The following is a 16,909-nucleotide window of genomic DNA, read 5'->3' as shown; positions in this document are numbered from 1 at the left end:
ATATATATATATATATATATATATATATATAATATACATATCCATACAGCATTCCAAATACCTATCCCAGTATAATATATATATATAATATAATATATATATCCATACAGCATTCCAAAATACCTATCACAGCATAATAATATATATATAATATAATATATATATCCATACAGCATCCCAAATACCTATCCCAGTATAATATATATATATATATATATATATATATATATATATAAAATCATATCTGCATGTATTAACATTAATAACAGGTTACATTGTTATCCTGCACACTTTGTCTGGCTGCATACATATGAACAACTGTGATATCTGGGCCAATAGGTAGCTGCCGTTTTCAGTTTACATTAAATGCCGGCCTATATACAGTAACACAACTACTGTATATAATACATTTATATATGTGAGAGTTGTTAGTATATCAGGAAGTGAATAAATTACGACTCGAGATTGGCTTGCTGTGTCTCCTGCCGCTCGCCGTAGTAGTCAGTGCTGGCTGTCTTTGTTAAAATGTTGCAGCTGTGATTCCTCATCTACTGTCTATGATGATCCTGGGACCGCAGTGATGATGGTGCTGATACTGCTGGTGCTCCCCCTCCTCTGCCTATGGGGGTCTGTCACCCCCCACATCACTGATCCCATCTATGTGTATGTCATACCCCACAGTCACATGGATGTGGGCTGGGTGTACACAGTGCAGGTACAGTATCACATACACTCAGCACTTTATAGGTCATGTGATAGTGACTAACGCAGTGCACAGTGCAGGTTATATATACACGAGCACTACATATATACATACACTGTAGATGGACAATTCTGTTACTGTTTGTTTTAGGTCTCAGCCTTAAATACTGTTTAATGAAAATCTCTTAATATTACACCATATTTTGTTCAAGGCAATGGGTTGCTTGCTGGGACTTGCAGTTCCACAAATGACTGACTACTTGCCCAGATCACTGAATTAAAAATACAAGTTGAATTTTGTAAAAGTTCCTGCTAATGGCATTCAGAAATTTATATTTAAAAGTTTTAGTATTGGAGAGTATTAGAATATTGGGAGTGTTTTGCTCACCTGGATGGCAGACTTCAGTAATCACACTTGCAGGCAGCCTCTCCCCTACCACAAGGGGCTGATAACAGGGAGCAATAGCAGTGAAGTGTCTTCATGCTGTATCTGTTACAATATCTATGAAGGTATATGGCAGAGGTTCCAAACTTGGTCCTCTAGGCACCCTAACAGTCCAGGTTTTAAGGATATCCATACTTTACCACAGGTGACTTAATTAGTACCGTACCTCAGTCAATTTGATATAACTGCCTATGCCATGGATATCTCTAAAACCTGAAGTGTTCGGGTGCCTTGAGGACCTTGTTTGGGAACCTATACTGTACATAGGGAATTTAAATATAGGGAATATGTACAGTGATATTTTTGTTAATGTAGCTCTGTTCTATAACACAACTTCTATTTTAGGCATTGTGGCCCCATAAACATAAATCAAGTACAGTGCTTGTCTAACTTAGTCTCACGGTACACCAACAATCCAGGCTTTCAGTATATCTCATGTTTGAGCAAAGGTGAACTAATTCTGTTGTTTTGATTTAATTATCTCTTCTCTGGTATGGGTATAATTAAAAATGTTCTGAGAAGCACCGATCTAGGTGCTTGAGAGCAATGTTTGAGAGGCACCGATCTAGGTGCCTGTCTGTTATACTTTTTATTTAATTCTTTTTATTTATTTATTTTTTTTCAATCCTCATTCCTTAATCCATGTCACCACAGCTACAGTGACCACCTTCCATGTCATACTACTTTCTGGCATCTGTCTCCTGTATTAAGACTAGGGGGCCCACGAATTGGGCTAATTTTTACATAAAATTATGCAGAAATTGCAGTTTCTGCATAATTTTATGTATCGATCCTATGTACTAATAGCACAATGCAGGAGATTCACAAAAATCTCTGGTAAAGTGCTAATTAGCGCTGTAGATCGCCGTCTCCATTATTATCAATGGGGATTACAATCTGACCCCTATGTACTAAACTCCAAAAAGTTAAGCTTTTTGGCGTTTAGCACCGGTAGTTTACACCATCTTCAGATGGTGTAAACTACTGTAAGCCTATGGGGTCTCCAGGGGAGGGAGAGAGATCTTTCGATCTCGCCCCCGGCCGGCCCCGTGAGCTGACACTGAGTGCATGAGCAGCGTCAGTTTCCCCCAGGGAATTCTTTTACTTCTGTGAATGTCGGGGATATAACTCGCAGGGACAACGGTTACCACAACCACTGTCCCTGTAGTACATAGCTGGGATATTTTTATTAAAAATGTAAATATCCCCGGCGAGTTGGACCGTTAATAATTGTGACAGTACCGCGATTATTAATACATAGACTGCTAGAATATACTGTAATTATTTTAAACCCCACCATGGGTTCAGCCCCTGTAGTCTCTCCATCTGAGCTGTTTTCTGTACATCTGCTGTTGAACATAACATAATGCAGTTTAGACAAGACTTTACAAAGGGTCGGATAGTCTGTTCACATGTCCGCTCAGGACAATCGGCAAGGTCGTTGGGTCTTCTAGTGTGTACCCAGCATTACATCCACCTGTGTTGTCCCAGAAGGACCTGTGAGAAGCCCCCATTGGTCTTAGGTTTTTAAAAAGGGCATTATGGAACCCTATCTGAGCTACATTCAACAGCAGATGCAGCTCTGGTGGCGGGCACCATGTACTGAGAGCCCCTGCTTCGTCACTCTTATCCAGGTTAATTCTGGACTGGGCAGATAGACCAATTGCCCTAAGCCAGTGGTTCTCCACACCAGTCCTCAAGTATCCCCAACAGAACATGTTTTCCGGATTTCAGTCTGTGGAAACTGGATTGCTTACTGACCCAACAAAATAGATCAATTCACTTGTTTATGATTAAATAAATCCAGAAAACATGACCTGTTGGGGGTACTTGAGGACTGGAGTTGAGAACTTTTTTGTTATGTTAAATTCCTAATTTTTATTTTTTTGGTTTGATTTAACAATGAAGTTTGTGTCTCTGTTCTATATCAGGAAAGCATGCATGCCTACGCTGCCAACGTCTACACTACTGTTGTGGAGGAGCTGATGAAAGTGAAGCATCGGAGGTTTATTGTGGTGGAACAGGAGTTTTTCCGCTTGTGGTGGGACTTTGTGGCCGGAGATCTGCAGAAAGAGCAGGTCAGCTTGTAGTGTCTTTTCAGAGGCGAGCCCTGGATGTCATACCGGAGGATGGGCAGGAGGACCTATTGCTCTAAGCCAGTGGTCAACACCAGTATACAACATGTTCAATTGTGGACAGTTCCATATTATTTTGTATATGCTGTTGTCATGCTGCCATAATCTTTGTGATTAGGATTTTTGTTATCTATGTCATTAGGGAAATAGGGGTATATGTACTAAGCCTTGGAGAGAGATAAAGTACCAACCAGTCAGCTCCTTACAGGCTGTGATTGAAAAATGACAGGAGCTGATTGGTTGGTACTATATCTCTCACAGGCTTAGTACATCTACTCCATTGTGTGGTATCAGCGATGTAAAAGATACAAATAGGAATTGTTGACATAATTCATCCTGTAAATTGTCAATTTATTTTATGAATTGTGTACTTGGGAAAGTCTTTGCTGTGGGGCTAATTGGGGTTGGTACCATACAGCAGATGTTGTAGTGGCTGTACAGTGGATGCTATTGTTCTGTTGGGTGGTAGGGGGGTATACAAGGTATACATTACTGGCTATACTGTGACCGTGGTGGTAACTAGTGCCGATACATTTATTATATAATTTGCTATTGTGTCCATCTAAGGCAGTGGTTCTCAAACTCGGTCCTCAGGGCCCCACACAGTTCACATTTTCCAGGTCACACAGGAGGTGCACAGGTATAGTCATTACTCACTGACACATTTTAAAAGTTGTACTGGTGGAGCTAATTATTTCACTTGTGATTCTGTGAGGAGACCTGGAAAACATGAACTGTTTGGGTTCCTGAGGACCAAGTTTGAGAACCTGTGATCTAAGGCATGCTCAGTAGAGCAAATGGCACTCACAGCCCCTGCTGACAGCTCCCTTTATAACACAGGTTCTCAAACTCTGTCCTCAGGACCCCAAACAATGCATGTTTTCCAAGTTTCCTCACAGAATCACAAGTAACATAATTAGCTCCACCTGTGGATCTTTTAAAAGGTGTCAGTGAGTAAAGAATACACCTGTGCACCTGCTGGGTGACCTGGAAAACGTGACCTGTGTGGGGTCCTGAGAACCACTGCTCTATAAACTTTGACAATTTAATTTATACTAACGCTGAAATCAATAATTTGTATTATACTGATCTTAATAAGTACTTAAAAGCATTAGGTCGTAATTTGTCGGTATGCCGTAATAAGTGGGCAGCCGATGAGTTTTTGCAAAGTCCTTTATCTGCTCTTGGCTAATGGGGGATTCCCTGCCATTCTCTATACTCTTTTTTTTTTTTTTTTTTTTTTTTTTTTTTTTCAGGCATTGACCTCTAAAGCATCCAGACCTAGAATTTGGCTGTATCTGACTATTATTCTTTTACAGTGGTATTTTATATTGTTTTTTCCTTACCTGTTACTATCTATGTACTTAATGATTATTTTTTTTCTAATTATTAGCATGTTGTACACCTATTGATATAAATTTTATTGTTATTATAACTATTACTATTATTTAGATTTATGATTGATATTACTATGGTGAGCAGTCAAAACAGACAAGGTAGAATATATTTATATGAGAAATATAGAAGTCATATATTTTTTTATTGCTTGGAAAATACTGGAGACCGCTGAATGTAAGCTGTGTGCAGTGCTAGGTGATGGAAATCAGATGGCTGTAAGAGCTTGTTCAATGGGCTGCACCAACATCATTATTACACTGTACAAAGGGCCTGATTCAGCAAGGAACGCAGATGCTAATATGCACGCATTCGTCCGATTGCGTACTGCGTATGCATGAACTAGTCACTGATCGGTACTGCGATTGCAGTGACTACGCAGGCCCATCGCAGAGTGATTGACAGGAAGTGCCGTTTGTGGGTGGTGATGGGGGGGGGGGGGGCGAGCGAATGCAGGCGAGCCAGTGCGTTTCAACGGCGTTGTATGAGTGTGCATAAATTATCCATTGCGTGGGCCTACACAGCCTGAGGACTGATAACGTGCATGGAAGTTAGCAATTTCTGAGGTAAGGTCAGGGCTTGTGCAAGTGTGCGTGAGGCTGCGATGGTACTCTATTGTACCGATGGTTTTGCAGTCTTGCTGAACATTACAGATGTGTGCTAAGTAAAGTGGGCGTCCTTGTGTAGTGCTGCGAGGGCGTTGCGATCGCAATGGATTAGCATGCTATCGCAGTAGAACTGCGTGCGTAATCGCTATTGCATTCGCATTTGCGTTCTGTAGTGAATCAGGCCCAAAGTTCTCTTTTAGGGGTAGATTTACAAACTGTCGGCTATCCCAGGCATTGGAATCCCATAGTTCCGTTGGTAGGGGGGTGGGAGGGGAGACAAAACTAGCCAATAGCAAACTGCGTACAACCTCAATATGTGCTACTGGGATACAGATGGTTTCCTTGTTATATATTTAACAGGTGCATCAGTTAGTACAAGAAGGGCGGTTAGAGTTCATTATTGGAGGACAAGTTATGCATGATGAAGCGGTCACTGCGATAGACGATCAGATCTTACAGCTAACAGGTACTCCCTGTAATTACCCCTTACTCTGGCACTATACCGTACACCCACCAACTTTCCATTAACATCATTAAACTTCTTCCTGTGTGCAGAGGGACATGGCTTTTTGTATGAAACGTTTGGAGTGAGACCACGATTTTCTTGGCACGTGGATCCTTTTGGGGCTTCCGCCACGTCACCGACGCTGTTTGCCATGTCTGGATTCGATGCCCACCTCATCTCCCGTATTGATTATGACAGCAAAGCTAGCATGCAGGGCTCAAAGGTACAAATACGCAGACATTGTTTTATTTGTAAGTAATGCCGTAACTTCGAGTTACGACGCCCGGTGCCAACCACGTTTCCTCAGCGCATGGCATCATGCTACGGGAGGCGGGGCCACAAGCGACCGGAACAACAGCGCTACCTGGTGCTCCTGATGATGCTCCGGTGGGGGGCTGTTATGGCTGCAGTCTGCCATTTGGAGCATCCAGAGGCAGCAGTGCATCTGCGATTCTGGCTGCCGGCACCCTGCTAACCAGATGCAGGGACAGTGGTTGGTCAGCGGTGCCGCCCACAGAGCGCTGCACTCTGTGTGGCGGCACCGTTCGCCCATAGCTAGTTACAGCCTTGCATATTGGCTGTGTCTTGAGTCCTCTTTATCAATATTGTTGCATGTCAAAATATGTTCTATGCATATATAGCTATATTTTCAACCGGTGTGCCGTGGCCGGTTGTGAAGTGTGCCGCGGGGCTGTCAGAGCCACCGGGCACATTTTACTGTACTTCAGCATCCCGGGCCGCTGAGCTCCTCTGGGAGACTCAGACGCGACCGGGTAGTGACCTGCAAAGATGCAGCGGCGTGACATCACAGGTCACGCACGCCGCGTTGTCCACTGCCCTCCAGCCCGCTCTGCCAGCCAACGCCCTGCGCCAATCAGCCAGCCCGCGCTCTGTCCAGGCAGACGCACGCGATCCTGCTGCAGTGTGAGTGACAAGGGGGGAAGAAATGTGGGTTTTGTGGGGACCAGACATTTTTTTCTTCTTCTTTGTACCAGCCATAGTTTATTTTTTCGTGGGAACCAGTCATGTCATTTTTTTTTAGTGAGTACCAGCCATATGTTATCCAGCCATATATTTGCCTATTTAGTGGGGAACAATGTGTTTTGTTTTGTTTTTTGTTTCTTTGGGGCCAGCCGTAGGTTTCTTTTTCTGTGTGGAGCAATTCTGTGGGGCGCAATGTGGTATGGTTGTTTTTTTCGTGGGGAGCAATGTGGTTTTTTTTTCTGTTAGGCCAGCCAATGGGATTGTTTTATTCTTGTGGGGGCCAATGTAGTGTGTTTTGTTCCTGTGGGAACTATTGTAGTGTGTTTTTTCATAGTCCGCGCACACCGCATCGCCGGATAGTGTGCCTTGGCAATTTTAAAATCTTGTGTAGTGTGCCGCGAGTTAAAAAAGGTTGAAAATCACTGGTATAGAGCATTACACTACCCCTATTGTCCTATGCTTTCAAAAAAATAAAAATACTAACGTTGATTGAGTGTTCACTTAATTCATCTTAGACATCTCCCTCTGATGGTGGGATTCACCCCCTTCCCTGACACAGTTACTTATGTCATCACTGGGAGGATTTGGGCCTGTATTCTCATTCATAAAGTAGAATATGGGCTCGAGCTGCAGGTTGTGTCATGTGATGACTCGTGGTCTCTTCACTAAGGTGCGACATAAGCGTTAGCTGCTACCACATTGCTGCTCTGCATGTCTTTAATTGAATAGCTCCGGACAATTTACACATGAGAAGAGATGGAGCGACACATCCCGCAGCTAATTAAATCTGCCCCCTATGTTTCACACCCCAAGTATCTAACACAATCAATGGGCTATGGACCAGAATTCTGTTATTGTTTATTTTATTTTATTTTTTTAATCTCTTTATTTTTAAGAGTAGAAAACCGGAAAATGAAATAGTCACATACTGACGAATTACATATAAACATACAACGTCAATATATATATATATATATATATATACAAACAGTTGCTGTATTGTGTGATAGAAAACCATAGATACAATAAAAATGTAACAATTCCACTTATTTTTTTTTCGCTACACAATATAAAATGAACAACAAAATAACAGTGTAGAGAGGGGGGTCAGGGGAGGGGGAAATAGAAAAAAGGCATACACCCCTACAAATCGGAATAAACATATAGAAAGGAATAAAATACTAGAAATCCACAATCTGTATTGGGGTCAGACAGCGGTATTATACAGTACTGGGGATTTGTCTATGGAAGTAGAGGTACCAGGGACCCAAAGTGTCTACTGAATCATGAAGCAGGGCAGAAATGTATTCCATGGAAGCTGTATACCATATTTTATCAATAAGTGCCTGTGAAGATGGAGCAGCAAGTTGCTTCCTTTGAACAGCAATTAAATGTTTGGCAGCATTAAAAATATGGTTACAAAGTTTAGTTAAGGACTTGAAATCCCTCCCAAAGGTTTACATAGTATGGTATTTACGGGGTCTTTAGGGGGGGACAATCCAAGAACCCTACTAATAAGGGCAAGGACTTTGTTCCCAAGGACAGTCCCACCAGATATGCAGGAATGTGCCTTTGTGACCACAGTGCCTCCAGCACATTTTATTTTATTTTATTTTAATATATATTTTTGCTTTTTTTTTTTTTTTTTTTTTTTTTTATTATAGAAACTTCAGTTTGTTTGGAGAGGCTCTCGCTCCTTAGCCGAAATACAAGAGATTTTTACGCATGTCATGGACCAGTTTAGTTACTGTACCCCGTCCTACCTGCCGTTTTCCAACAGGTAATCTATAGAATAAGAATCTGTGATAAACATGAAGTGTTTGCCTATGATAGGAGCTGTCAGACGTACTTGCTTACTGCCCTGGAATATTCAGGAGAGTTCAGACTTCGGAGAGATCTCCAAGACTCCCATGAGAGCTGGGAATTCTTCAGCAAAGTGGGTGGGAACATGCTATCAGGATGCAAATTCATCATCAAGCTAAGGTCACACAAAGTGAACAGTAATTGGTCAGGACTGTAATGAAAAAATGTACCTAATCACACATTGTATCGGCAACTTGTAACATGATAAGAACGGTATATCGGAACTCCATACTCTGCACTCTCCTTCTGATAAGAATGGTTTTCCATGGAATCCACTTGAGAATAGGGAGGAACTGTTAGATAGAGAGTCTATCCAACCATCAAAATCAGTGATGTAGGTGAATCTTTGCATAGAGTGAGCATTATGATCTTTTGCCATTAAATATTTATTTTGATTATTTTTCTAAAGTTTTAGTTTAGCTTTAAATATTTTGGTGTCCTGCTTAGGACCGTTTGTGAATTAAGCCGCTCTGAATTAATTTGTGCATCGTCTATGCTTGTTCTGTTCTGAGTGGCTGCACTAAACCATTCAGCAAAAAAGTGAAATAAATTGGAGAATTCAGATATGGACTATTTCTACAGTCCCGTCACGGCTGTCGTCCTTTGCTTGGCTTCTCCTACATATGGTAATGACTGTCAGTTTGAGATGACTTAATTCAGATATTCCAGGTCATGCAATGTGTATCTGATGTTTGCATGCAGTGTATGGAATCATTATCGAGACTCAACCAATGTTCAGCCGTTCAGTTCCCTGGGGAATAGTGATATAACAGGCATGATATCACTGGTTTATAATGAATGGAAAGGCTTTGTTCTTACAAATGTACAGCTCTTAGAACCTCTACCCAGATTATACACAACTGGTACACTTTAAATGTGCTTTATACTTCCCTGCTGTAGTGAGATGCACACGAATAGACACTGCATCATATACATAGATTGTCGTCTTACGATGTTTGATTCTTTCACCCTGGCAGATCAGGATTTTACTGGAATGGAGTCGCACTATTCCCTGACCCCCCGAAGGACGGGGTCTATCCCAACATGAGCCTCCCTGTTACAAGTGGCACCATTCAGCAGTATGCAGAGACCATGGTGAAGAATATTAAGATGCGAGCAGAGTGGTTTAGAAGTAATGATGTTTTGTGGCCATGGGTAAGTCCGCTCACTGTCCCGTACAACAGTAAACATGCTTCCACTTTATAGTACACTTCCCGGAAATTACATACATTTTAAGGGAAACTACCAGGTAATCACTAGGATCTGCAATCGGCAGAGGAACCTGCTGATAGTGCTGTTGGTACTATTTACAGACTCCCGAAAACACAGCTGTGTGATGAGAGGGGGACACCAAAGAGCAATAAAGTACCAAACCATAGAGTACACACAGCCTGCTGAGCATGCTGTGACTTGTAGTTCCATTATAGTAGGAGCGCCAAATGTTGCATTTGTGTTTTTGTGGGGTTTTTTTTTTGTTCATTCTCAACTTGCCATTTGGTGGGCTTAGTATAGGCTGTGCCGGACTATAGGGTCTATCTACTAAGCCTTGGATGGAGATAAAGTACCAACCAATCAGCTCCTGTTATTTTTCAAACACAGCCTGTAAAGAGACAGGAGCTGATTGGTTGCTACATTATCTCCAACCACTTTAACTCTCGCCATGGCTTAGTACATACGCTCCTATGTCAGTTCAAGAGCAGAATACTTTTTGAGTAGAAGAGTGTTGTTTTGGGCTAGAGAGTGTGTTTTCTCCTATTAAAATGTATTTATGGAAGTGGGATAATGAACTTGGGGTCTTTTGGACATCTTGGCAGAGTTGCTGCTTCATGATTTCATTCATTTATTACTCGGACCACCACACCAAGGGGGGGGGGGGGGGTGTCTAAAAGAGCCCCAGTGCTTTTCAGCGTGGGACTGGTAACATAATGGGCGGTTGGGGTTGGTTGTCCAAATTGTAGCGCTGGGTTTGAGGTCTGAGGTTTCTTTTTAATTCCTTATTATTTCGTTGTTTTTTTTAGTTGAAGTGTGGGATATGTCGCAATAGCAGGACCTGAGTTCTATAACTGCCGCTCTCGCCATTGAGAGGATCACACCAGTTTTTTTTCTGGCAACATCACACACAAATTGTCGGGTTTTATTTCTCGCCGTGCATAACCACCCACTGCTCCGCCAGGGCCAATATATGCCTACATGTATCTTTGAGCATCAATACAGGTCTTGGAATTGTAAGGTGGCGTCAGTAAGAGGGCACATAATTTCTGGTTGCGCTCAAGTAACAGTATGAAAAATACAAGTTGCTTGTATGAGGTTCTCCTCATATCCAAGTGTGTTCTACTCTCATTCAGAGCTCTACATTCCCTTCTGTAACACTCACAATGAGTCATGTGACACTGGTGACATCACTGCTTTCTATGTATGGTCTATATTTAATGAAAGTCACATCAGTACTGAGACGTATGTGCAGTGATGACATCACTTCTCGCCATACATCACATACTGTATACTGCAGCACATTTTACAAATTCGAATTTCAAATATATGATATATGTTATGTATATATGTATCGCAGCTAATTGGGTTTATGTTATTCTCGGCAGGGGTGTGACAAGCAGTTCTTCAATTCCTCTGTCCAGTTTCAGAACATGGATTTGCTGCTGGAATATATAAATAGTCGCACAGAGTTTGGCGTGACTGTGCAGTACGCAACCCTCGGAGACTACTTCACGGGCATACATGGTAGAAACATCACCTGGGGGGTCCGCGATAGTCAGGATTTCCTCCCTTACTCTTCAGGTGTGTTGGGATCGCGGTTATAGGACACAGACTGTAAAGCATCACAGTTACTTCCTCTCAGGGCTTCCTTATGAAGCTTGTAGTGACCATTTACAGAGTATTAGTTAGTTTGGTTACCTGAAGGTTTGTAGAGCTTTACCTTGATCTAACCCTCTGTCTTACACATATATTGATCTATTTAGTAGCATGTTTCTTTCTTAGAAATAATAGTGCCTAGAAATGGATTTATTTTCATTCCCCCTTAAGGTTGACCTGTCACCCTCACAGAGTGGGAGCAGCCATGTTGTTGGGTAAACCAATATTCATTAGCTTGCAGCCTGTCAGTTCATTAGGAAACTGGTGTGATTGCAGAGGCACGAGGCACATAGGGCCTGATTCTGAGTCAGGCGCATTTGCTGTTGATTTTTCGTGCCGCCGCGGTAGCCTACTTTGGACTTTTCGCCTTTAATTGAATTGGGCCCTGTTTGGTGAAAAGTGCAATGATTTCGCCTCATTCGCCTGTTGGGATGCGATGTTTTCTCCGTGCGCGTCCCCGCTTTTCTCCCTATTCAATTCTAAAACAGGCGAAAACGCGGATAGGCGAATGTACTAAATAGCGAAAAGTACAGCATATTTTGGGGATATCAGTCTGTACCCCATAAAAAGCCCAATTGACCCGAGGAATCAATATAGAAGAGTATTAATAGCCCTAATAAAAGTATTTTGTGATCTTATATTGAGTCTAAAGGGCTGTTATATGCATATGTGCATAAGTGTGGAAAAATGATCTAAAGCAATGTTTTTTGAAGAAAATAAGTACCGCAGTTAAATTTGGGGTACATGTAAATGGGTACTAGTGTATATTTTGGTGTCTCTGAAATGAAGATTTAAAAAAAATCTAAAAAATACACATGCTGCAGCCTCCTGCAATCTTAAAAACAGGTCTCAACCTTATACCCCCCCAAAATACCAGGCCCACTACTTTTTACCCATTTTTCAACACTTTTTTTTTTTTTTTTTTTACATTTTCGCCCCAAAAATGACAAGTCGATTTTAGGGTGGTTTTTAAGTTTATTTTAGTTTTTGCCTGATTAGTCAGGCAAAAAAGGGTTCTGAATCAAGTCCACACATTTGTACCCCAAAAAAGAAATTGTGCACCTAATTTCGCCTGCCTCTGGGTGGAGAAACTTATTCGCCTTTTGAGTTTTCGTGCAGGCGAAAACGTCCTGGAATTGAATAGGGCGGAAAACAGGCGAAAAGCTCAAATCGGAAAACGGACTTTTCGCCTTTAATTGAATTTGGCGCTTATTAGCTAATTCGAGAATCGTGTATCATCCATGTATAGCGAGCTTCTGTGCGTCTGCATGTGGAAGGCCGCCCGGCCACTGTCTCCTCCTCTGCAGCCGCAGGCATCCCATCTACATCCGCACGCTACTGATGTCGGCTCACGCCGGTTACATTCTCACTAGAGACGGAATAGTTCTGTGGTTGCCGCCCAGAAACGTCCGTTTCATGGAAAAAGGGTCCGTTCAATCCGTCAGTCTCTGTATGTGTGTTTTATGCCTAATTTGGTGCATGAGTGGTCGCCGGTTTCTCTCTACAGCACTTGCGCAGTATGCTGACATCTGCATGATCATCCGCAAACTCACTTGTGTTCATCACAGAATCAGGCCCACTACGGGTATTGGGCCTGATTCAGACCCACTCGCGAGCGGCTGTACGCTCGCAAGTGGGTCGATGGTCTGCACTGAGCATGCGCACGACGGAGGGAGCTCCGTCGTGCGCATGCGCCAGACACGACGAGCGAAGGACTTTCCTTCGCTCGTTGTGTCCGATCAAAGGGGGCGTGCTGTCAATGTTGATTGACAGCACGCCCCCTTTGGTGGGCGTGCCGGGGGCGTGCCTCCCTGACGGGGGCGTTCCCACGGGAACGCCTCCCGTCAGAAGCCGGCCCACTGACATCACTAGTGATGTCAGTGGGAGTGATTTTGGCTCTGATAGAGCCAAAATCACTCCGGAGCTTGCGGTTGAAAACCTCAACCGCAGGCTCCGGCTCGCAATTTCGATGGTCGCGATGGTCACGACCATCGCGGCCATCAAAATGCACGCTCGTATAGCCTGTGGGTGGTGACCCACAGCTATACGAGCGTCCAGGAGGACGCTCCATGAAAAAGGAGCCCGGCCCTCATGCAGAGCGTGCGCTCTGCTCAGAGCGTACGGCTCTGAATGAGGGCCATTGCTTCCTAGTGGAGAGAGATGCATCTTCGTAAATATAAATAAATGGAGACAACTATTTTAGGGTGTGAGACAAAAATTGCTACGGTGTTGATAAGCTCCTTTCTGATGACTGTGAGAGGCACGACATGCCTCACTCCTCCTATATAGGGACGATAAGTGTCCTCTGATTATGTCAATCATTTGTCACGGGATTTCTTTCAATGAACTTTAATACTAAGGCCTTGATTCAGAGCCGGACGCTCTGACAGAGCGCTCGCTCTGAATCAGGGCCGTCCTTAATTTTTAGAGCAGCCTCCTGGCTGCTCGTATACCACCCACAGCTATAGCGAGCGGCCAGGAAGATGGTCGCAGTGGTCAAGACCATCGCGACCATCGGGATTGCGACTAGACCCTTGTGGTAGGGTCTCATTGCCGCAAGCCCTGGAGTGCTTTCGGCTCTGTCAGAGCCGAAGGCACTCCCACTGACATCACTTGTGATGTCAGTTGGGCCGGCCCCAGACGGTAGGCGTTCCCATAGGAACGCCTCCGTCTGGGCAGCCATGCCCCCGGCATGCCCACCAAAGGGGGCGTGCTGTCACTCACCATCGACAGCACGCCCCCTTTGGTACGAGACCCGGAGCGACGGCTTGTCCGTCGCTATCCGGGTCTCGCACATGCGCACTGGGCCAACATCGACCTGCTTGCGAGCGCTCGGCCATCGTGAGTGGGTCTGAATCAGGCCATAAGTTCCGATATACATTCCTTATAATTGAGGCTCGCTGCAGTTCTTGGTTATCGAATTAATTTAATATATTATTTATTTTATTATTATTATTATATATATATTTTTTTTCTGTAGATGTTTTCCAAGCTTGGTCAGGATTCTTTGCATCCCGCAACGTCTTGAAAGGAGCAGCCCGCAGGGCCAGCTCACTGCTGTACGCCGGGGAGTCTGCGTACGCTCAGTATCTGTTGAAGTATCCGTCTGGAGCCGTGTGCAGGATGTGGGCCCTGGAGCAGCTGCGGGACCTACGATGGGCCGTATCCGAGGTAACTCTGGAGCTGAGAATCAAAATCCGCTTGAGCACCGGATAGAAGTAGCGTGAGTGCGCCACCCTTTGGTGCCCACCCTCATGCCATGGCGGCTGCTTCTTTTTCTGATCTGTTCGGGGACTGGGAAGAAGTAGTGACGTAAAGGGGGCAACTAAGTGATTACCTGGTCTGTGTAAAAGGGGAGGGGGCTTGACTGCACACCATAATTTTAAACCTAATAAGAGGTGCTATCATGCTGAGACTTGTAGTACAATGCAGGGGACAAAGAACACCGGTGCACATTCTGAGTACTAAGAACAATGATAGTCAAGATAATCCTGATAAACTCTACAATTAAAATGGGTATAAGTGAGGTTCTAAGTACAAGTTTGGGCAAGAATGTTTGCCCATCCACCACGTCAAGGTGAACCCCATAAGATGGGTCCCTGACATCCCTAATACTAACACATTGTGTCAATTTATCCAGGACTTACCTGTAATAGTGCCCATTCTAATATGTAGACAGCAATGTAGGAAGCTGTTCAGGTGATTAAAAGCACCTAAGGGCAGATGGGTGGGGTGCAAATACCAAGCAGGAGGAGTCTCAGCCTTCCTGGTGTGTGTAGCCAACTTTTAAATGCCACGTCCAGTGAGAAGGCGGCAAATACCCGTAGGTCACTGAGCACTGATGTGGCAGCACCATAGGACATATAAAGAGGAGGGGGTCACAGCAGGGGGAGACCAACATGAAAAAGGGGGTGAAAGTGGCGGGGTAAGTAAGTGCTGGCATCCTGTTGGGCTACTACTTGCTACTTCTTGCTGCCTTTATTGTTGGCATTACTGGGTAACTACTAGTGGCATATAATTGCTACTGGCATAATTTTGTGCATTGAAGTCATCAAAAGAGTGGCAGCTTTGTTAATACATTACTGCACCATTACTAGTAGTATATACTGTAAGTGCTTTCACTTTCTATAACTTGTGGCTTATCGCTGGACAAATCTCCGTGGTTATGGGTTAGGGGCCCTTATTTCATCACCATTGTGGGTTATAGGCCAAGGGCCCAAATTCAGTATTAAAGGTAAATATTGGGAAAATTGATATGGCAAAGATACAGAATGTACACTGGGATCAGGAGCAGTAATAAGATTCTTATTGTATGGCTGTTATGTTAAAGGTCCAGCACCATGATGGCATTACTGGTACAGAGTCCCCGAAGGTCGGGGATATGTATATGGCACACTTGCATCAGGGAATGACGGGAGTGCGGAAGCTTATGGAAGCCGTTGTCATAGACCAGTTCTCCTCTGAGAATAATGGACACTCAGAAGGTACAGTACAGTAATTTTAGTATATTGCTGTAGCATAGAGGTGGCTCGTTTTACAAAAGTGTAAGTGTTCGATGACAAATAAGTCATTAATAATTAGAGATGTGCGGTTCGGATTTACTCGGATATGTTCAGATCTCAAAAACGGCATCATATTGGCTATTCAGCTGTAACGAGTTATGGATAGCCAATAAGAGAAATCCAAACTGATCCAAACTTGCGATAAAAACCGAACCCGCACATTTCTATTAATAATGTTTTCCATGGCTGGTTGATTAGTAGAAAGCAGGGTGATTACACCCTAAAGATGTCTCTGAGTGATGCAGAGTCTGAGTATTTATATTTCTGTGCCCACACTAAGGGGCTCAGGGTGTAGCGTAGGAAGCACATTGCTTTTATTCTGCATAATTAGTGTATGACATTAGTAGCAAGCCTTTAATTGAACAAGCTCTTAGAGCAGATATTATATGTAGTGCAGCACAATGAATGTAAATATATAACACGCGTGGACCGAATTCTCCTTTCACATGTCTCTGAGTAGAATTACACTGCCCTTATAGTCAATTTTCTAGCAACATAGTAGTATACCTCCATATATCCTCACTACCGACATGATGGTAATATACCAACTTACAGTATGAACACTATGCCTCTACATAACCTAATATGTGTTCATATACCTGTATAAGGGCTGACTAACTGCCCTGCGGGTGAGGACTTTGTCCTGATTCCTGGGCATTTGGGAGATGTGCCCCTTTAATGCCAGGCATTCCAGCAGCGTTGTGTGAGGCATTGAAAGGATGTTTTTAGGAGAAGAGCTGAGGGTGCACTAGTGTGTTCATGACCCCATGTCGTGTGACCAAATCATCGTTCCACGCATGTGCCACTGTCTTGTCCTGATTATGGATGAACAACATTTGGAA

At 43.5% G+C, this 16,909-nt stretch overlaps 1 protein-coding gene across 1 annotated transcript in view; it reads left to right on the top strand.

Annotated features, from left to right (window-relative positions):
- The first annotated feature begins 488 nt into the window (after positions 1-488).
- Positions 489-16,909, top strand: part of MAN2B2 (mannosidase alpha class 2B member 2) — a 57,388-nt gene continuing 40,967 nt past the window's right edge. The window contains exons 1-9 of the mRNA XM_088463564.1: positions 489-715; positions 3,079-3,225; positions 5,646-5,751; positions 5,841-6,013; positions 8,439-8,554; positions 9,615-9,792; positions 11,235-11,430; positions 14,486-14,676; positions 15,836-15,989. Coding sequence (XP_088319690.1) covers positions 581-715; positions 3,079-3,225; positions 5,646-5,751; positions 5,841-6,013; positions 8,439-8,554; positions 9,615-9,792; positions 11,235-11,430; positions 14,486-14,676; positions 15,836-15,989 — 1,396 coding nt within the window. The 5' untranslated portion in view covers positions 489-580. The remainder of the gene's footprint in view (positions 716-3,078; positions 3,226-5,645; positions 5,752-5,840; positions 6,014-8,438; positions 8,555-9,614; positions 9,793-11,234; positions 11,431-14,485; positions 14,677-15,835; positions 15,990-16,909) is intronic.

Source organism: Taudactylus pleione, unplaced genomic scaffold (assembly GCF_031769625.1).
Source record: "Taudactylus pleione unplaced genomic scaffold, aTauple2 ptg001408l, whole genome shotgun sequence".
NCBI lineage: Eukaryota > Metazoa > Chordata > Amphibia > Anura > Myobatrachidae > Taudactylus > Taudactylus pleione.
Note: the sequence above shows the minus strand (reverse complement) of the source record. Positions and strands in the feature narration are given on the sequence as shown.